This window comes from Elaeis guineensis, chromosome 1 (genome assembly GCF_000442705.2).
Source record: "Elaeis guineensis isolate ETL-2024a chromosome 1, EG11, whole genome shotgun sequence".
Lineage (NCBI taxonomy): Eukaryota > Viridiplantae > Streptophyta > Magnoliopsida > Arecales > Arecaceae > Elaeis > Elaeis guineensis.
Window position 1 is genome coordinate 36,722,564 of NC_025993.2, and position 23,403 is coordinate 36,745,966.

A 23,403-nucleotide genomic window follows, 5' to 3' on the forward strand; every position below is an offset into this window, starting at 1 on the left:
GATATATTTTTTTAATCTAATTTATAATTTTTATAATTTTTTTTCAATTTATAATTTTTTTTAAAATATTTTTTAAAAATTTATATTCAAATTAATTTACTTATTTAAAATAAAAATTTTAATTTCATTTACAATTATAATTCTTATTTCTTAAAATTAAAAATTATAAACTTTGTTCTTCAATTACAATTATAATTTCTATTTTTTTCAATTCTTTATATTTTTATAAAATTTTTTAACACTATTTTTAAAATTTTTTTTAATTTTTTTAAAATAAATTATTTTTAATATGTGAATTACAAATTAAAATTTTTATATTTTAAATTTCAATCTAAATTAATTTACTCTGCATGTGTGCATCCAGTCACAGGATAAGTTTAAATTGGAAAATGCTTTGAGAAGCAATTCTTTGTACCAGAAGTTCTGCACCCATGTGTCACGAAATTATTGGGTCCTAAGCTTGCGTTTCACAATTGTTCTACTTTCTTCGTGCCATATGGCGAAGATTCCAGTTGGCCCATCAAATTGCGCCTCATAGCATCGCTCTTCCACATATTGCACCCTCCTCCAGAAATGGACAGCGGAGGCAGAGCCGAAATTTGTTCCCTAAAATCTTCTTCGGTTTTGGCGCCATCGGTTTCAAATTATGTACGGGCGCCCCCACCCAAACCTTCCATTCTCTTCTCTCCGGCTCCGGTCCCCCTTCTCTCTGTTCTTTCGCCCCATAAAAGCGCTTGGACGAGACCGACCTCTGAGTTCTAGGGTTGGCGCTCTCTCCTGGGAGAAGGGAAGGAGAATGTCTGGTCTCCAGTTGCGATCCTCCGCTCGAGCGGAGTTCACTTCGTGCGGATCTTTGCTCCAGCAACTACAGGTTCCATTCTCTTTCCTCTTTCGAACTCTTCTTCGTTGGATTCTTTGATCCGTTTGTTGTTCCTCTGTTCCCTTTTCTTGATGTCTTAATGCCCCGCATTCTTGGGCTCCAGGAATTGCCTTTTCTTCGTTTTGATTCCGTATATTCGCGTGCTGTTGGCTCGTTTTTGGATTTTTGATCAATTTCGTGCAAGAATTTCTCGGTGCCACCTGGACAAGAAATGAATCGAAATTCTAGGCTTTTTTTTTTTTTAAAAATTTTCTTGCTGAATTCGTTTTGTTCTTCCTTCTGGTACGTGACAGTTATTACTATGCTCCATTCGATTTCCCTTTCCTTTTTTAGTGAATTTCTGTGGATTAGGCATTTTTATGGATGATTTTGTTTAGTTTGTGATCATAAAGCCACCATGATGTTTGGAGCTTTCTGGCTTTGTTGGAAATTTTCACCTCGATTTATACTTCTTTAATCATATTTCATCATAATTCTAGGGTTTTAGCTTTTGTTTGTCTTGCTTCTTGCTGAACCCTTATTTATTCTTCTTTTTTATTACTGTGTTAGGTATTAACTTTATTCTTCTTCTTCTTCTTTTTTTTTTTTAAAATTATTCTTCTTTTTTATTTCTTTATTTTTCTATGCTTCATTTTTATATTAACTTGCTGTGGAATTGGTATTCTAGTGGAGATTTTTGTTAGGTGTTCGATCACTTTACCAACTGAACATTTGGAGTTTGCTGATTTATTGGATTTTTTTTATTTGGCACATCAACTGTTTCTTTAGTCACATTTTATTATAATCTTCTGTTTGGTTATTCAATAAATGATTTTTTCTATTTTTTAGCTTGTTAATGTTTTCCCATCGGATATTGCATGCTTATGCTCCTCCAACTTCTTGTCCCCGACTTCTTCTTATTCTTTAATAATTTCTAGATAATCTAATGAGTAAATCTGTGGAGCAAAGCTCTAGGTCCAGAAAGTTTCTTGCAAATCCTTTTTATGTTTATAAAAATAATCCACCAGCATATTTTTGTCTTTGCTTTTCCTAGGCTTAAATATAGTTATATAAGTGCAGAGCACAGGGCTATGCTTATTATCATTAATTGTCTCTTTATGGTTTCTATAGAAATTTCAATGCAAATGTTGCTTGTATGATTTTGGGCACCAAGCATCAGGTAATGTTAATGTAATTAAAAGCTAGAAGCAAATTATTTACTTGTGCACATCTCTGACAAATATATAGCAGCTTAGATTAATAAGAAAATCGTGCAGAAGTTTAAATGGTAATACCCTTCAAGAAATGAGAGAAAGTGTTTCTTGTCATATTCTGTTATTCCTAAATTGTGTTTATTTTAATTGGTTATGACAGGCTTAAATTTGATCTCTAAAATGCACTATGAAAAAGAGTCAATTATATTATCTCTACAAGTGCGTCTGCTTATCTACATAAATATAATACTTATTGTTTTTTGCCAGAGTCTTATAATTATGGTAACGATTGTGTTTATTTGGAGCCAGGATTTGTGGGATGAAATAGGGGAGAGTGACCATGAAAGGGATAAGATGATACTGCAACTTGAACAGGAATGCCTTGATGTATACAGAAGGAAAGTAGACCAAGCCAGAAAGCACAAGGAAAATTTGCATCAGACCTTAGCTGAAGGTGAAGCTGAAACATCTAATCTCATCTCGACACTTGGAGAGCGTGAGTCTTTTGTGCGGGTTGGTAACTTTGTCATTACCTTTGTAAAATACTTTCTCATGACTTGCTATCCTGTTCATTTTTCTGACAGACACATACTCTGACCATAACGTTTTTGCTATTATGATATTGCCTTCTTCCTTAGTTAGAAAAACCAAAAGGCACACTCAAAGAACAGGTTGCTGCGATAAGTCCTTTATTGGATGACTTGAGGCGGATAAGAGAGGAAAGAGTCAAAGAATTTTCGGATGTTCAATTGCAGATCATGCGGATATGTGCAGAAATTGCAGGAAACACATATCAGGGGAGTTCTCCCCAAGTGGATGAGCGAGATTTGACTCTGAAGAGGCTTGGAGAGTTGAAATCTCAGCTTCAGGAGCTTCAGAAAGATAAGGTTATTTTTCTTATTAGATTGTTATCACCATTTTTTCTTTTATTTCTAACAATATTGGTTTAGCTCACTTTTATATTTGATTTCACAGAACCTCCGGTTGCAGAAGGTTAATGCCCATGTCAAAACAATACATGAACTGTCATCTGTGATGTCGATGGATTTCAATAAAATGCTCTACGAAGTTCATCCGAGCTTCATTGATTCTGCAAATAGTCATTTTAAGAATATTAGCAATGAAACCCTCGCTAGATTAGCAGGAACTGTTCATTCACTAAAGCAAGAGAAGAAACAGAGACTACAAAAGGTTAGGACAAGAGTTTGGTTTTATTATACTGCTTATGTAATTCCATACATTAAACATATATGTTGTTTGTAAATCTTCATAGGATGGTGGGGAACTCACATTCACCAAGAAAAATAAAATACTTTTGGTATACTGATACAGATGGTTTAGGTCGTTTAATACTCTGCTAGACAACTAGATTATCGTTTTACATTCACAGCAATGAGAAAGACACTTGGAACACATGTGAACCAATGGTTAACCAACAACCATGTCTATGTTATGGACTTAGTGACTTAAGATGATGTATATATAGGAGTAAGGTGATGCACCTTGACCGGTTAATCATGTTGTTTACAGCTGATTGTATATCAAAAGCATAACATGTTCGGTAAAATCTGTTATGCCACTATAATTTCATTAGCATGCAGGCAATCAAACAACAATTAGGGTCCTGGTCCTTGTCCCTGTCCCAGTCTGGTTCTGGTTTGAGATGTTCCAGATTTTGGTTGGAATGGCCTGGGACCACCATTAACAATTAGAATGAAGGGGGATAAGTTATATCTGGAGAGATCAGGTCATCACAACAGCTGGGATGCAACCATCATAGTCTGTCCTAGCCATTCCAACTGGGATGGCTTGGATGTTCCAGTTCATGAGCAAACTAGAATCCTGAGGGTGTCCCAGGTACTGTTCTCTCCTTGGAATGGCATGGCACAGTCATGTCACTTGGCAGCAGGACATTAATCCTCATGATAAAAATTATTTATCAGTAATGTTAAAACTTCATTGCTGAAAATCAGCTGCTCACCGGCAATTTCATTGATGATTTTTTTGGTCTAATAATTTAAGCAAGTTTCTTTCTTTAAAATTTCTGATCAGTTTTTTTGACCTTTTTGAGCCCAGTTTTTAGTAATGGTTTTATTTCATTATAATGGGCCCCTACTGAGATCATTACTGAGTACTGTAATGGTTAAAACAGCCATTTTGTGGCCCATCCTGTGGTATTTGGAGTTATTTAGTATCAAAAAAGGAAAAAAACTATTATAATGGCCATTATGTCAGAAAACAATGGGAAGAACAGACAATTACAGGAAAATAACATCATATTACAAGTTTCTATTTACCTAATACTTTTTTAAGGTGGTAAAACTTCTTCTCATGGGGAAAATTTGATCAAATTTGAGTTTTGATAGGAAATGTTACATTGTTAAGGGAACACTGCAAATGTCACTTAATTGCAATTGTTTGTGTAATAACAGTCTGTTATAACACTAATTAACATGTTATATCACCGATTATCTTTTTACCCATTTATTATATATAATTTAACAACTGTTAGAACGTTATAACCACTGTTATTTTAAGCCATGTTTATTTATGAATCCTAATTTAGGTATTTGAAATAAGTTCATTAAATGAACCTTGCTGCTGTAAAATTTTACTCTATAATACATTTTATTGCACATGATTTTGTAAATGCTAGGTCAAGATTTGACTTTGATGGAGTTAATTTGCCAATTTGTAATTAGGAGGTTAGGAATGTTTATTTTCTCATTCCTTGCTTCTTCTTGGGGATCATCATGTAATCTCTCACAATGAGTTGTTAATTTTCTTCTAGTGATTACTAGTTAAAGCCTCTAATATCAGGAGAGTTACCTGAGTAGATATTACAATTGAAATTTGATATGCTACAGAAGTTCCATATTGTAATATTGTTGGTGATGCCTTTTAGGCTGTAAGATTCCATCTGCTTATTAACTGCCAGTATAATCATTAATTTCTTATGCTATACAATTGACATGGATTCTGGACCAGCTTGTTTTACACTTTTCATCATCATGGCTGAAAGCTGCTGAAATTAATTACTGCCTAATTCTTGATTTGTAATGGGTCATCTATAATATTTGCTTGTAATAATTGTATTCCTTTTGATTTGTAGCTTCAAGATCTAGGGAGTACATTCATTGAGTTGTGGAACCTCATGGATACACCAGATGATGTGCAAAAAAAATTTGACCACATAACATGCTTGATTTCAGCATCTGTTGATACAGTGTTAGATCAAGGATCCCTTTCACTTGACGTCATTGAACAGGTAGTCATCTTGCTTCTTTCTCCACCAAAAATGATCTAATATCTTGTTTTTAGAGTTATTACTGTCTGTCACCATCTATTTCATAATATATATATATTTCAATTATTAGGCTGAACTTGAAGTTGAGAGACTGAACATTCTAAAAACTAGCAAAATGAAAGAGCTTATCTTGAAGAAGCAAAATGAGCTTGAAGAAATCTACAGAGCTGTTCACATGGATGTTGATGGTGATGCAGCACGAGAGATGCTTCTCCGCCTCATTGAATCTGGTTTATCTCAAATTCATTATTTACCAAGTTGGATTTCTAATTGAAACCTGATTTTTTACTTGTAGTGTCTGCATGTTAAACAACAATGTCGAGTGGTTTCCAGCTTTCAATGAATTTAGCTCTTGTGCAAGGTTGTCTCTTTCTCACATATGAAATGGCAACCACATCAGTCCAGGGGTGTGTTATACAAGTGTATATCTGATCTTTTTTCTGCATGAATATCTTATACTTTTATTTTTTCAAATTAGTTTTATATAGCTAGATTCATGCACTTTATTGAAAGATTTGATCTTATGTGTAAGCGTGTGTATTGAAAGATCTATTATACATGTCTAAGCTTGATCTTGTTTTGAATAAGTTGGCATATTGTAATAGAGAAAATATTTATCTTCAATCAGGTTAGTAGAAAAAAAATATCCCTTAAGTTCATGCTATCACCTTCATCATGATGAGACCTATTCATGGCCCGGATGGCCTGCCCGGCTTACCTGAGTCCAAAGCATTGCAGACAGGCCTGAGCATGGACATTAAACTCGAGGGGCTAGGCTGGGCTTGAAATTTGATCCCACCTGTTAAAATGGGCCGGACTTGGGTTTAGTTCAGCCTGCCTCGAGCCTGACAAGTATTAATAGCACTCCTCCATGTGCCAATGCTCCTTGTGAACAACCATCAACACAAGTTCGTTGGCCATACCAATTCTTTTCAAATATTTAATCTTTGCAAGTTTTTTTATATTTTTAAAGTGAAAAAAAGGGTCCAAGAAGCCCACGGTCTGGCCTGCTTCTTGAAGCCTACCTGAGTACCAGGCTCAGGTTTAACTAATTTTGGCTATATCTTTAGTTGAGCCGGACCTGCCCGTTGAACAGGTCTAATCATGATTTATGGGAAAGCTCTCACTGCCATGAGGAATGCATGATTGTTGGAAAGTGCACTCTGATTCTGTAGGGAACTTTGAGTTCTCTTTGACTATAATAACATAGGAAGTTCCTAGTACCCTTCCAACAGAACAACAGCAATCATGCTTGAGCAAAAAAATGTTAATGCATCTACATGGATGCAGGTGTTAGAAATTTGTTGCAGCCACTTGGGAAGCGTTAATGAATTCATAATTTATCATGGGGCATTAGTTCTTTTAACTAAGGCCAAGATGCTCATAAACCAATAGTATTCTATTGTTGCTTGAAAGTTGCAAGTTTCCTAAACATGGTGATCCATTCTATGCATATTTTTCTCATGAAGATATGACATCTTTTTAGTTCCCATTAAGCGCTTCTCACAGAAAGCTTCATAACTAAGACCGATTTCTTGTTCTGCTTTTTTCTTTTGTTGATATTGATCTTACAGTTATTGGTCAGGTTAATAACATATTTCTTGACCAAATAATCAGTATATAGTTCTAAAATGAGTAACATTTATTTTTTAATGTGATTGTAGGGAAAGTAGATCTCTCTGAGCTTTTCTCAAACATGGACGATCAGATTGTGATGGCCAAAGAGCAAGCCCTGAGCAGGAAAGACATTTTGGAGAAGGTGGAGAAATGGATGTTTGCATCTGAAGAAGAGAAATGGCTTGATGACTATGAGAGGGTAACCTTGCATTAATTTCATACGTTGATTGTGGTGAATTAAAATGTAGTAGGGATTCTGCAGAATGATTTTTCTAATCTCACCTGAACATCTGTGAAGAGGTAGGCCTTTTGCCTCTCCCGAGGACAAAAAGCTCTTCATATATGTTCTCTCATCAGCCATGATAATATTCTAGCCATGTTATCTTCTTTGCTGCTTCCTACTGGTAATGCTAGTTCAATGTTATGTTGTATTAGTTTATGACTGTATAACCCACAAATTCATAGTTTAGTTTATATTGTATGGCCATTACACTAATGCATTCAATTACATAACGTATTTTTATTTCTGTTTACTCATCTATTTGGTTAATCTTTTCCAAAACAATTAATTAAAAGTAAAGCTAATCAGTTATGTTGCTTGTAATGGAAAAATTAAATTAAGCATATGAGAATACAGTAATGGGGATAGCTGGACAAGATCTGTATTTTTTGTATTTACCTACATGTTCTTTTCAAGCGGCAGATTATCTGTTTTTCCTGCTGTTGGCTCCCAAATTCTTGTCTAGAAGATAATCAAATAAACTGGCACTTTATATGCAATTTCTAAGAAAGTTTCCATTTGAGCATTCTTGAATAATTTTCATACAACTCGTGTTTAAGTAATTGCTGTATTTCCTCGAAGGTAGAAGTGATATTGGGTTGGATCATGTTGAGTTCAAGTACGTTACAACCCATACCTGGACCAACAAGATGTTCTGGTCTAGATGTTGAAACCAAATCATACCCTCTGAGTACTAGGACAGGTCCGTGTTTGGGTAGTTGTGGTTTTATAAGACCTATCGGGTTTGGTTCCAGGTTGCGTATGTGAGGTATCTTACCCTATGCTCAAGGGGTTTGGATTGGGCGTGGGCCTGGGGTTCCCAAGTGGGTATTAATGTTAATAAGTTCGATGTCCACCATTCTCTCAAAACAATTTACTAATGACAAAAGTTAACAGTATAATTAAGGAAGTTCAAGAATTGTGAAGGTCACAAGTGAAAGACTATGCATACCAGGTTAACTATTGAGTGTGGATTGAGATGGTTCTAGGTGGAGTACGGCACACTTTTACCAGACCCAGTCCTAGAATGAGAGTTTTGATGAGTCTATTTTTTGAATCCATATCTGACCTCGAGGCTTACGGGTCAGGATCAAGTCTGGATCTACAAGTTTCAGTGTCTGCTTGTTTGCAGGTAAGATAATCTGGCTATAGACCATAAGGGGATCCATTTTTCTGTCATCCATGCATAAGTTCCTTTCCGCTCTCCCCTTTTGATTGGTTTAATCTGAGTGTTTGTTGATGGTTCCCATTTCAAACATGAGAAAGAAAGCTAGTACTTGATCCAGTTTATGAAATACCATTCACAACTACAACAGGTAAACTAAAAAACAATGTTAGAAAAAAAAAAAGGAGCCCCTGTATTTTTCAGTGTCTCTATGCATCAAATATTTATTCGATGGTTCATTTTTAGCAAAATAATTACTTTAGATCCTTTGCTGGAGAACTATTTAAAATGGGATATCTAAGGCTTTTCAGTTAATAGGAATGATCCAAGAAATAGTTTAATAAAATGCAAATATGTGCCATGTCTACAAGAAGGTTGAGTTTCACTGATGGCCATTTATCTAATAGCAAGTATTTAAAAGAAAAAGATAGATGTGAGATTTTTCGATGACGAAAAGGGCTTGTCAGAGCAGCATTAGGCGCCCCTTTGGGTTCATCTGTTATCATGGTGGTCCATTATGGCTATACAGGTTGAATATGCTGCTTTCATGGTTGAAATGACATTTTTTGGCCCCATATATTTGTAGTTCTATACTTAATAAATATGACCTTTTGTAACATAAGTACATGCAACTCAACTCAAATCAATTAAGCCTAGGTTAGTTTGGGTCGGCTACATGAATTCTTTTCCTCCATTGCTTGGTCTAGGACTGTTCCTTCTGAAAGATGTTAAGATATGAAATCCTTCCTTAGTTCTTCATTCCATGTAATTTTCGGTCTACCTCTACCCCGCTTTGTTCCTTTTACATGGTAACCTAGGTATAGGTGATGGAAAATTGTCAATAGGAGATGCAATCCATATGGTCTCGAGTTCTAACCTAATAATGCAAAATATCACTCCAAAAAGATAGAAATGGGATGATAAAAGAGAAACAAGTGGAAGAAGGAATGCTTCCACAAGGTCATAGCTATAGAAGAGAATAGCCAACAAATTGTGCCTCAATCTTGTTTTCTTGCTAATATGTGCTTTTCATTTTCATTTGTGTTGCATGACTCTCCCAAAAACCAATGGGTTTCAGTAAATTACATTTCTACTTTTTTGGTAAGGGCATAAGACCCTATATCTACTTGTATTTTCGATCTTCCAAGTCTCATACAATGTAGAATATGTTTTTGCCCTCTCAACCTTGATTGTATAATCTTTTTTTTCACACAAAAACTTTCCATAAGAACCACAAAACCCTTGTGCATTAAGAATATGTAAAACTTCCACATAATGTCACACCTCATTATCATCAAGTTGCATCCTATGATGAATATTATGTTATTTAACTAGGAAGGCTTGTAAGTGGTTGGTTGGCTTTTCATCTTGAAAAAAATTAGCTGGTGAGAGGGAGCTAGGTACAATATATTTTGAGAACCCCATGAAATATGAAATACCAATCTTAGTATGTTTTAGAAAAAGGATCAGAATTTTTTCCCCCTTTTTTTTTGCAAGTTGTAGTCTTTAAATTTTTTGATGAGATACCTAACTATATGACCCATGCTAACAAATATTTTCTTGCCATGGTTGGTATATGACTTGCACTATTAGTTGTCACATGTTCATTGGATTTAATCATACAAACTGAATTAAAAAAAAAGACCAAATAAATACTTTGAATTTGAAAAGCTAAATTATTGTATTAAGGAGCATATTCTTATATCAATGCGAGTTAGGTTCATTTTTGCTTTACTACATGTCAAATGTAACCTTAAAGTAGTTTACTTTTTAGCTATTAAATGCTTATATAAAATATGCTTTTTCAAATGAATGAAGACTATATAATAAGCACTGTACGGCCCCACAGATGGAGATTAAGATATGTTTTTATTGTAATAAGATGTCTGCTATGCCAATATTGAAGATCGGAGTGGTCGGCTAGTGGCATGGTTTGGTGTGCCCCCATGTTGTTCCATGTGGTCCATACCGACACAGTAGGGAGGGCAGCAAAGAGGGAGAACGGGAGAGAGAAAGAGAGAGAGGGGGAGAGGGAGGAAGAGAGATGGCCATTGGAAGGCTATGGAGATTGCTAGAGGGCTACAAAGGCTGCTGGAGGGTGTAGAGGATTGGAGGAAGGCCTTCACCCTCCGATTGATCTAAATAGGAGCCTGATGGCCTATATTTTTTTGTTTTACGATTTTAAAGTGAAGTCGGCAATCTTATTGCTGACTTCACTTAAAAATCGTTAAATAAAAAAACAAGGGTCATCGGGCTCTTGTTTTGATTGTTCGGAGGGCTGCCCTCTGGTAGTCTCCATGACCTTTCGACAGCTTCTGATGACCCTTTCTCCCTCTCCTCCTCCCTCGCTCACTCTCTCTTGCTTTTCCTCTCTTTCCTTCTTCTCCCTTTTTTTCTTTCGCTAGTTTTTCATTTCGAATGCCGGAACCATCCTAGTCCACTGGCGGCATGGCTTAGCGATTTGGACAATTTTGCATTCCTTAATGTCCCTTATAGGTTTTGCTATGAAATTTATTTACTAATGTTAATAATATATAAAATTAGTTGTGAAATACTAGTTTGTAGATCGGTCACTTGGAAGTTGGAACTCTGAAATCTACGTGTTAAATAACAGAACAAGACAATCTAGAATGGTTTATGAGAATGGATTTCTCCAATTTAGTTTAAATCTATGTTTATTTATTAGATGACTATGATCTCATTAACTAGGTAAATTTTGGATAGTTTTGATGCATATATAGTTCGAACAATGGTTTATGCTACTTATTTCTTAAATTATATCTTTTCATAGTTGTCAACACCCTACTCTTTTTCAAATCCTTATTTGGGCGTTATTCTTTGTTAGAATTATTCTATGAAATAGGACCAAGAGTTTTTTTTAATCTTGAAAAAGGTGGTATGTCTAAGAGGATTTATGGTTAATAAGAAGTAGCAGCCTTTGCCCAGTTTAATGAGACATATGTATATGGAACATTTCTCTTGATAATGATATAGAATTATTATCAGATGCAGGCTTATTGCTAGTAATTCTCTAAATGAGGCAAACAAATGTCTTCCAAAAATGGTCAATATTCTGTGAGTTCTCATTGCCATTGACACAAACCATTTTGCCCATGAAACAATTCATGTTGTGTGGAGATAGTCAGAAGATGATTGGTACTGGCTATTTATGAGTTCTCTGAATAAATTCTTTTCCTGTCATGAGATAGGCTGTTGAGAATGAAACTTTGTTCACATCTAAATTACATGCTATGCTAATACAAAAAAGAGAACCCACGCTTTCCATGTAAGCATGTATGTAAATGCCAAATATGTCAAGTTAATACTTCAATAAGCAAAATACCATATAATGTACTTATACAGAATTTTGTAAAAAATTTAAAAATATATATGTCAGCTATATATAGAATATTTTCATATCAAATAGACATCTGTTGGTTTGAACTTTTGTATACTCCCCTAACAACAATCTTTAATCAATTAGATATTGAACTCATCTTAGCTATTTTAGGAGCAATAGATGAAGTGTATTGAATTTTCTTTTCTTTTCTTTATTTTGATAACTCATTTCAATGCTTTTGTAGGATCAAAATCGTTATAGTGCTGGTCGAGGAGCACATAAGAATCTGAAGCGTGCGGAAAAGGCTCGGATGCTTGTTAGCAAAATACCCTGTGAGTGTTATCTTTTCCTAGAAGTGAGTTAGTTAAAATTCGTTTGACTCTTGAAAGATTATATAATTTCATTTTGTCTTGTTTTTTGTATTTTAATCCGCATGAATTGTATGGTAATTGGTTCACTACTATTAGTTTCATAGGCATGTGAGCAACCATTTATGCTTGCTCAAGCTATTAATTCTTTTAAGTAAGAGATTTAAACCTAGTTTTTAGAATAATCTTATTTTATAATCCAACTATCTAACATTGTAGTAGGTATATGGTCTATGGTCTTGAAGCTTTATTTGATAAATTTGTGTTAACTTTGAATTAATTATTTATATTAGGTGAAAGAAGTTTCTCTTGTTTTTAATGGTAAAGATTTCTATGCCGTAGTAGAGTTGCATGATGATTGCTTAAAATTAACCTTAACTATTGAAAGTGAAAAAAAACAACAAAAAAAAAATCTCAAATGTGAAGAATCTAATCTATTGAAAATTATAATTAATTGTCAAAACGTATAAAGATATTGTTGGGATTCGGATACGTAGCGGAAATGGATTTTAAAATTTGAAACATGCATCAACTATTGAAAACATGAGATCTGAACCCCAATCCCAAAATCACCTTGATGCATTCAATCAAACACAAACATAACAGTAAATAAAAGAGAAATCAGAAATGATATACCAAACAGGAAGATTCGAGTTGCTCGGCAATTGGTATCCTCGAGGCATCCAAGCGCATTCCCTTCAATGGTGATCCACACGGATCTCGGTCTAGAACTCTCCCCAATCTAGATTCGCTGAAATTTCTTTCCAAGAAAATCAGCAGCAACTCCTCACCTTGCATCATCGACACTTGATGTTTTCTCTCTCCTTTCTTCCCTCTTTTGGATATGTAATCCCAATGCCTCTTAGCCCAATTACTGTCCAACATTTGGACTTTATCTTGTCCAACATTTGGACCTTTTGCTGTCCAACGTTTGGATCTTTAGGAACTACACTTAAGCCCTTGGCATCAGCCATTTTTCTTACAGCCCAAAACAGATCCCTAACTTGACTCAAACAAGAGTCATGAAGGGTGTCAAACACCCTCCAACTGCTCAACTCTTGGGTGTCCAAACCTGAGGCATGAAATCCTCTTTTGCATAGAGGATGGAGGAGTCCTTCTCATGGACTCCTCCCATGGACGCACTTCTTTTCAGATGCCTGAGACATCTGATGTTCAGCATGGAGTTCCTTCCATGTTGTCCAACTATTGGACGCTCAAGCCTCTTCAAAACCAAGGACGTGTGGCCATTAGATAAGACCCAATAAACATGGACTCTTATCTCTTCTCAAAAGATAAGAAGTGGTGCCATCTTATGGCGTTAAAAACAAATCCTCCACACGAAAGACCAAAGGGGTGTGATTTTATTTTTAGCATGAACATCTTCATGCATGGGCCAAAAAGCATGGGAGATTTGTTTCTAAAACAAAAAAACTCTGCAATATCTGAAACTCTCTTCCTTAAAAAGGAATGAAAAGGCATGAGGGATTAGCACACAACTCTTGGTGCAAAAACATTACAAAAATTCATGGAAATTCTTTTATTGCGTGAAACACTTTCACACATAGAAGGGACGCACCTCTTCGGTGTGGAGACTTCTTAAGAGGCGTGGAGAGAATTCTAGGAGATATGGACTTTTCCTTAAATGGATAGATAAGAAGAGATTATGGTGCCATAAATTCTCCACATTAATCCAAGGTGCAACATCACATGGCGTGGATTAAAAGGGATGCGTGAAACTCTTTCACGCAAGAAATGAAGAAGTGGCACCCTTCCACACATAAAATGGCGTGGGGAATTTATTCATGCATCCAACTCTTGGATGCCACAATTTAAGGAGCCTTGGACTCATTTCAAAGGTGATTAGGAGTCCAATGAATTTAGGTCTTTGTCATTCAAAACCTAATGTCAATAAGAATCCAAAAAAATTAGGAATTAGGGTTTAAAAACGTGCTAGCATGTTTGACTCAAACCCATATAGGATTTCAACCAAATTCTTATTCAATTAGGTTCAACAAGACCTAATCAAAAGTCCTAGACCCATTCTCTTTTTATGTGTGACCCAATAGGTTCCACATCTAGCCAACAGTAGGTCAAGTTCATGTGCACCTAATCTAATTAGGTCCAAGATACATTGAACCCAAGTCCATCAGTTAACTAGAACCATTCTAATTAATTTGTTGAATTAAACTCTTTAATTCATTAGGACCTACAAGTCAAGATTGACGTCTAGTAATATGTCATGACTATTCAGAAGATATAGAATTTGATGGAATACTAAAATTATCATTTCGTGATGAGTTACCATGCAATTCAATCCTTCGATCACACAATATCCCAAATAGGCCATGGGCATCGAATCATGTCAAGCTCAAATATCTATCCATATATATCTCGATTTGAGGATGATGACTCAGTGGATGAATCAATAGAAATTCTTTCTAATATTTATCTCTGCTCTGATCAGAGACTCTCTGAGTCATCATCCTATGAGACCATATAGGATGTTCTCTCTTCTTACAAGGAGTGATCGATTTCTTATTGATCACTCATAACCTACATGCACATTTCACCATACCCAGGACATCCCATACATGTCTCAAAGAGTTATGCTAGGGAATGAACCAAAGTAGAGATCCATATACACAAGGTACTATGGTGATCTCGAGTCTAAGGATCATTTGCACCACTTCCACTAGAGAACTATCTTTTGATATGCTGATAAGACTCCATCAGATATTCTCCCTGTGGATCAGTTCAGTGAACTCATTTTCCAACGAGTACCTACATTCTTGTATTATTGTTACCACACAAGTGATTATGAGATTAATCACCCTCTCTATCGAGTATACATAGGATGTACCAGTCTTATCGATCTTATCGATTTCCGACTCGATGATCTTACAATGAAAAATATTTTAGACTGGGACTATCAAGGTTTTAGATCTCACTGGCATGATCTCATCATGGCTCTAAAATCATTGCCCTAATCTATGGGGTTCGTCATAATCATAATTAAAATATAATATAGCAAATGACGAAATACAATGCCTCACAAATATAAAATAACCAATGTCATGCATATGAGTAGGAAGATAATATAGAATAGTTCCATTGCGTTATCTATGCGATTGGCTTGTAGGGTACTATTCTTTCAGATATGGTCCAAGCCAAGGTTCACTGTTTCGGTACCGGAGCCGGTATCGATAAAATTCCACTGTAGTGTTAGTATGCGGTATAGTATGATATTACTGCGTTGGTACAAGGCAGTTCGATGTATCGGTACGGTATGGTATGCCTTGTATTGCTCGGTGTGGGGCAGTATGGTGAACCATGGTCCAAGTGATGGTTGTCTTCTTTGTAGCTTTGTCAAGGTTGGAGCGTGCCGCATCTACTTGCTCATGCCAAGACTTAGCTATCTTTAAAGCTGTTGAGATAGATTATGGAACTCCCTTAATCTGCTTTGAAGTTCCATGGAGTTCTCATTAGCACTATATCCATAGTATTACCTCTCAATGTAGCCAAATAAGTGACTTCCACTTTCCTTACACCCTTGTTTACTTGCATTGCAAAGAGAAGCTTGGCACTAGGACTAAGCTTGGCCATTGTAGGCACCATAGTGTGGCCTCCCTCAAGTGCACATCGAGTTGTAACAAGGCAATGGCACCACATTGAATTGCCTTTGGGACTTCATGCCTACAACCACTTCAAAATTATTGATGGGCCTCTCCATGAAATCAACCTTAATGCTTAACAAGCCTAGGTGCAAATCCACTCTACGAGCCTAGGTGCAGCTCTAACCATCAAAAGGCTACCCCATGTGTTCACCTAACCCTTTTCCCTGCACACGTTAAGCCCAAGCTGCTTTGCCATGTCTAACATTATAAAGTGGCAACACATCTGTGTCAACCATCACATGGATGGACTTGCTAGGCCTTGAACATTAAGGTTTGACTTGTAGTTTTGGGCATCAGATTGGCCCTCAAGGTGTTGAGGAGCTAGACAACTCATTTGAGCACTATCTTAGCTCTCGCTCCCTGATCATATGACTAAGTGCACCTTAGGACAATATCTGGCCCAATGCGGACTTTCATATAGGAAACAATTACCTTATGGATTCCTTGTCATCCTTCTTGCTATTTGGTGGCTTGCCTCCACCCTTGGGTATTTAGTGTTAGAATGGCCTTCTTCCTTGCCATGAGAAGGCATAAACCCCTTCGCTCCTCTACCTTTCGCATGATCACCCTTTGGACCCTTGGAAGACTTTGACCATTTAAACTTCACCATGGTTGAGGGAAGTTAAGATATGCTTCACACCACACCCTTGCAATTCAATGGTAGCCCATGGTTTGAGACCATCCATGAAGTTGAACAGCTGGTCCTTCTTGCCAGTGTTAGGGATTTGAAGCATATAGAAGGGGAATTCCTTCCTATAGTTCCTAATCAAACTTTTTCTTGATCCTTTTTTTTGCAACTCCATTCTCTTTCATGGCTCGTGGGTGATATTCTCAGAATATATTTGCTTCTTGATTTCCTATCTTAGCTAGCCCCAAGTGTCAATGGAGCAAATACCCTTCTCCATCTCTGCATTTTTTCCTTTGCCACCATAAAATCGCAAGATCAATTAGGAAAAGTGTGGCCATCCTCACCTTGCACTTTTCATCCTTATAGTTGAATGCCTTAAAGCTCTTCTCGATGTGCTGCAGCATCCCTCTTGCCATCATACTCCTTTGGCTTAGGAGCTTCAAGCCCTAGACTGGTACCCATGGTAGGAGTGGCAACAACCCACTAGCCATGGAAGTATGGTACTCTTGCACATGGCCCAATTGACCTTGGTCTCCACGCTCTTCCTCATCTCATTAAGTGGAGCTTGAAGGTTGGTCAAGACTTCTAGCAATTGGGCTTTGAATGTGACACTTTCTTGATGTTGAGCTTCCCCACGTGGTTGATGACACTAAGCATGTCCCATTGGAGTTCCTTGACTTGCCTACCAAGGTTTTCATCAAGCTCCGCCATGCCTTTCTCAAACTCATTAAACCAATCCCTCATATCACACATGACCAGCTCCACCTTCACAATCTTTGCCTCCATATTTCTCACATTGTTGTGAGACTTGTCTCGATTTCCCTTGCCCTTGTCTAGACAACTTTTGAAGCCATCATGCTCCTCCTTTTCCCTCAACAAGCAATGGAGACTTGCCTTTCTGTAATACAACTTGTTATGGCATTGCTTTTCCTCAACTACACAATACGACATGTGGAAGCTTTGCTCGTCTACACTTGCCTATAAGTCACCTTGCCAAGCTAGCCCCATAGGCTAAAAGTACTTAGAAAGCTAGGAAGTGCACATGAGAGTGAGAGAGAGGGTTTGAGTGAATGGAGGGTGGTATTGCACTAGAGAACTCTCTACAAGGCTTCTTTTCTTGTTTGCTTATTCTTTGTTTGGTGGTTTGGCCAAATGAGGCCTTGCTCTTTACAGGCACTATTATGTGCAATGAATGGTTAGAATTATATGCAGTTATCACAAATCTAACAGCTAGGATCATTCAAGATCACTCTTTAGAACTTTCCACCTCCTTTACAAGAAACACCGAGAAACATACTCAGAAATATCTAGCTTCAGAAATTAGTTTTTTAGGATTCTTTTTGGCACATGTGCTCAAGAGAGGGAAGTGTGTGCCAAGTGTTTGATGAAATGAATGGTCCATCACACAAGGCATACACAGGATCAACCTCATCAGTTTGCCTACCTTAAGCAGGGTGACTTCATCTAGGCACATAGAATGCGAGCCTTGCTTATCAACCAAGGCACAAAAAGGTGCCTTTAGGATTGTTTGTTTTGACTGCAGATTGTAGCAAATATATTGTCTGTGATGATTGTTTGTTTAAGTATGTTGTGCTTATATTTTCATTTTTAGATCTTTTTTTGGGTGTGGCTGAAATTATTTATAATGTTCATTTGGAGATTTTCGTGTTGTATTAGGTTTTGTTATTGTGCAAGTGTGCTGTGTTTACATTTTTATCACTATTTGTGTTTGTGGCTGAAGTTATTTATTGTGTATGTGGATTATGTGATGTGCTTGTTTATGTTGCTTTTATTGTTAAATATGCCTAAATCATGAATTTGTTATGTTCATGTACATACATACTTATGTGCATACATGTATGAAGACATGCACAAACCTATATTTCATACATTGTGCATGCATAAATAGACACATACATATGTATATATACACCCTTTATGTGTGCGTTTGTGTGCATGACTATATGTGCACATATGTGTATAATTCATACATAAATATGTATGCAGAAACACATAAGTATCTTTGTGTTAGTGTTTGTATATATATGCATGTTTGCATGCCTATATATTTATATAATGCATTTCTATAAATGCTAGCTTATATGAGAAGTGGCAACTTGTGGACAATAAGCATACCAGATTTCTTAAAGAATTTTTTTCAAGGTAAAATGTTCATTAAGGAAAAGTGGAAGGATTTCAAGTCCAAATATGCATTTGGACTCCGAAGCCTTTAGCTTTACACATAGATAGATAGCTTTAAGTGATTCAGGGTAATGTAGTATTACATGATGCAAGCATAATTTAGATTAATTTCCATTGCAATTATATTAATGAAAATATCTTAAAAGAATGATTGATTGGTTTAAAAGTTATTAGCTACTTGTCATTTGTTATAAAGGATAAGTTGAATACAATCAAGGTTCTAAATAGCATTGTGACATGCAGGGGGATGGGATATGACGTGGGGTCCAGGACAGCACCATAATTTTTGTCATCAATCATTATTCATAAAATAAGCAACCATAAAATGGATATCAATGAGCAGACAATTGACAATAGACCATTAAAATTAGAAATAGGAAGATGGTGGGGAAGGTAGAGACGCCAACATGGCAAAAAGAATGGGGAAATGAGGCTGCTAGAACTTATTTCCATGCATTAAAATTTGGCACATACTATGCACGTGAGAGGTACTATGGATAATGATCATCCTCCAATCTTAGTTTATTATTTTAGTTTGATATATATGCCTCAACTTTCATAGGTGCACTTGTCTTGCACGTTTTCCAAAAGGTAACAAATGTGCCAAGTAGGTTTATGTTAATTTGAGATGAGAGTGCTGTTAGGAGTGTGGAGATAATCATATGAGATAAAGCCTCGTAGACAAACTCGAGTTTATGTTTAATATTAGAACTTACGTGCATATATACACACACATATGGTGATAGTCCATTTTTCTTCATTTTATTATGTGGTATTGTTATAATGGTGTTTCCATCTCATATAGATATTTATTAATTTTTTGCTTTTCTAGGTATGGTATAGCATATAATTTTCGAATGTGTCTCTCTTTGGAACTTTCTTTTAAGAAGATTAAGGTATGCCAATGGCTGTTCGATTCATCTTAAAATGTCTATGTCTAAGACATAGGCATCATCCTTAACTAGCTGAGAAACACCATTGGATAGAATGGTGCTTGGTTCTTTGGCCATCCATGGCACAATCATCTCTAGTGAGCTAGTTTAGAAAATGCTCTTAATGTCAAGAAAATCTGACGAATGTGAACAAATGCTCTTATTTGGTCTCACTATAGATCAGGATGTCATCAAAATATACCACCAAGAACTTGCCTATGAATGGTTTTAAAACCTAGGTCATAACCCTCATGAAAGTGCTAGGAGCATTAGATAATCCAAAGGGCATGACTAACCACTCATACAAACCATCTAGGCTTTTCAAGGCAATCTTCCACTCATCTCTCGGTCTAATCTAGATTTGGTGGTATCCTTGGCGCAGATCAATCATGGTGAACCATTTAGCCCTAACCAAAAAGTCTAGCATGTCTTCCAATCTAGGGATAGGAAACCTATACTTGATGGTAATCTTATTGATGGCATGGCTATTAATACACTCGCCAAGAGCCATCCTTTCCAGGAGTCGAAAGAGAAGGAACAGCACTGGGACTAAGATTAGATTGAACCAAACCTTTCTCCAAAAGTCCATCACCTTGCCAATTGATTTCTGCCTTTTCTTTGGGATTCATCCTATAATAAGGCAAATTAGGCAGCGAGGATCTTGAGACCAGATCAATGGCATGCTGTATATCCCTCATAGTGGTAGCTCACTAGGAAGTTCCTTAGGTGTCGTGTCTTCGAATTCATGCAACAACTAGTTGACCTCTAAAGGAAGGTCAACTAGTGATTGAGATGGCCCTTGTAAAACCTCTTTGCCTATCAAAGCTAAAAAAATGTATGATTTTTTGCCCTCTTTCTCAAATTCCCTATGAGTCAGTAGATAGCGTTTCTTTCCAACTTGTTGAGAAGAGAAAGAAGACAGATGGCAGAACAAAAGTAAGAGAAATAATTTAGGACAAGCAATCAGAGAAGATAACTAGAAATTTTTGTAAAATATTTCAATTTTCAATCAATTAAACATGCCAATGATGTCTTTAAGCCTATATTTATAGGTTTACAATCTCACAGTTGGAAAGTAGCAAAATCAAGCAACATATTGAAAGAATAATGCCCTACAAACCAATCGCAAATGGGATGCGATAGGGTATTTTTGTAATTTATCTTCCAAATTCATGTAAATTGACATTTATATTATTAATAAAATAGATATTTTTGATTCATTATATGCTGTATTTTATTAATTTTAAGATTATAATGAACCCCATAAGTTTGGGCAATAGTTTTAGGGCCGTGATGAGATTACGCTAGTGAGACCTAATTCCTCGATAGTCCTGATCTAAAACATTCCTAGTTGTTGGTACATTGAGTCGGAGATCAATGATACCGGTAAGACTGGCATGTCCTATGTATGCTCAGAAATGAGGGTGGTTGATCTCATAACCACTTGTATGGTGACATTAATACAAGGATATGGGTGTTTATTAGAGAATAAGTTCACTGAATTGACCTACAAGAGAATATCAGATGGAGTCTTATTTACATGTCAACTGATGATTCTCTTGTGGGAGTTGTGTAAGTGATCTTTTGACCTGAGGTCACCATGGTACTTTGTGTACATGGATCCATATTTTGGTTTACTACCTAGCTTGGTTCTTTGATCCTTGTGTGGGGTGTTCTGGATATGGTGAAGTGTGTATGGAGGTTATGAGTGATCAATAAGGGATCAGTCACTCCTAATAAGGGGAGCGAACATCCTATGTGATCTCACAGGATGATGATTTTGGAAGTCTTTGGCCAAAGTAGGATGATAATTAGAAAAGAATTTCTAATTTATCATCAACTGAATCTTTGCCTTCTGATCGAGATACATATGATAAGTGATTGAGTTTGATATTTTTTTATGCCCACAGCTCATCTGGGATGTTGTTTGACTGAAAGATTGAATTACACGAAAACTTGCCACTGAAGGGTATTTTGGTAATTTTTCATCAAAATTTTAAATCTTTCGGGTAGTTATGACACATTGCTAGACGTCAATCATGATTTGTGGATTCGTCAGAATTAAAAGAATTTAATTCTAGAGTCAATTTGGAAGAGTCCAAGTTGATTGGGACTCTTCGGATGACCTAATCTCATCGGATTAGGGTTACATCGAAAGTCTGGGTCCACTGCTGGCTAGATTTGGAACCCAATGGGTCATACACTTTGGGATTTGGCCTTGATCTGATCTAATTAAGGTTTAATGTAAATTCTATGGGTTAATTTGATATGCTAGCACATTGTATTAACCTAAGTTTCCAAATTGGTTTAGATTAAATTGTTTAAGCTAACCTAGACCAGTTGACTTTGACCTAATGGGATTGGGTCAATTTGGATTGGATCCTTATCTAACTTGAAAGAGTTTCAAGTGGAGGAGTCCTCCACGTCCACCAGAAGTCACGACAAAAAATAAATGCCACCCACCTTAAATTGGTATGAGAAGTGGAGAGTCCTTAATGAAGGCTCTTAACTATTACATGTTACCTTAAATTCCCGATCAGTTCTCCTATGATTTAATGCCAAATTTAATTCAGATTTTTATGGCATGTAGAAGACTGAGAGTCCTACTGCTCCAAGTATCTGAATCACCAAAAATTCGCTCGGTGAATTTATTTGGCATGTGGGAAGTTGGAGCACCAAAAGTTGGCGCCCCATGGTCTTATGTGACGTCCCTTGGTCCCCTATTTATAGGGGACACCCTAGATGGTTTCTTGTGGTGATTTTTGGCTGAGACCAAGAGGAGGGACGTGGTAAACAACAAAAAAATCTGAAAAAATTTTGAGGCAAAAAAGAGGAAATTTTGAGTGGCCAAAGTTGCTACTAGGGTGGTGAGATTTTCAGCAAGTGTTGCTTGAGTATTATAGGATTTGATTTTTTCATGTGTTGGAGCTAAAAATCAAATGCTAGGTTGTGTGACATCTGAAGAGTGTCTTCTTGGTGTCGTTCTAGTGGTGAGATCGAAAGCAACTGGGCTTTGCTGCGATCGTGACGCAAGTTCGAAGCCGGCAGTGTTCTTGAGAAGATAAGACTATGGCAGCGCACCGGTTGGGAAGGACTTTGGCCAACTTCTGTGTGGATCTCCGTTGGAAAACTTCTATCTTGGGGTCTTGTGGAGAACACCAACATGCCACTTTTTTTATATTGGTTAAAGTATAATTTTCTATCTCTTTGCATGCTTGAATTTGCTTTGATCGTGATCGGCAAAGTGATTCTATGGTTTTGAGTTCGGCTCGATAGTTTTATTTGATAAGGCTAATGATTTGCTTGTTTTAAAATTTTTGAAAATTACTTTTTGCTGCGTGGCCAGAATCCAACAGTGGTATCAGAGCTGTCTTTGTCTGATTCGATCAAACAAGTGCAATTGTTATGCATAGAATCGTTCTTGTACATATCTTGCTAAAAATTTTTGCATTGATTTATAGCATCAATCCTTTAAACTCAAAAATTATTTTTGACTTAATATATGCCATGATATTTAATTTCAGTTATTAAATTGTTACTTTTTGATAATTTTGAAATTAGTATTATCATGGTTGTATGATGCTCAAATTGATGCATTGTTAAGGGTGTAAAGCATGCCTAATGTGATTCGAGTTTGCTATTTTTTCTTCGATATGCTTGACATATGTTTTTGATATCCATTGCACTCTTATATGATTTTAGCATGTCATATGATTGCTATTTAGAATAGTAGAAGCATGTCAAGTTGCATAATTTGTAGTGTACATTTTATGTGGTTGTAGTTAGGATGTGCCGAGACCAGTTTAAAGTCCTTTGT

At 36.4% G+C, this 23,403-nt stretch overlaps 1 protein-coding gene across 1 annotated transcript in view; it reads left to right on the forward strand.

Moving 5' to 3' along the window:
* Positions 1-556: 556 nt before the first annotated feature.
* LOC105035445 (65-kDa microtubule-associated protein 5) overlaps positions 557-23,403 on the forward strand; it is a 34,959-nt gene continuing 12,112 nt past the window's right edge. The window contains exons 1-8 of the mRNA XM_010911002.4: positions 557-871; positions 2,383-2,586; positions 2,712-2,960; positions 3,049-3,264; positions 5,186-5,341; positions 5,451-5,610; positions 7,045-7,196; positions 12,027-12,114. Coding sequence (XP_010909304.3) covers positions 647-871; positions 2,383-2,586; positions 2,712-2,960; positions 3,049-3,264; positions 5,186-5,341; positions 5,451-5,610; positions 7,045-7,196; positions 12,027-12,114 — 1,450 coding nt within the window. The 5' untranslated portion in view covers positions 557-646. The remainder of the gene's footprint in view (positions 872-2,382; positions 2,587-2,711; positions 2,961-3,048; positions 3,265-5,185; positions 5,342-5,450; positions 5,611-7,044; positions 7,197-12,026; positions 12,115-23,403) is intronic.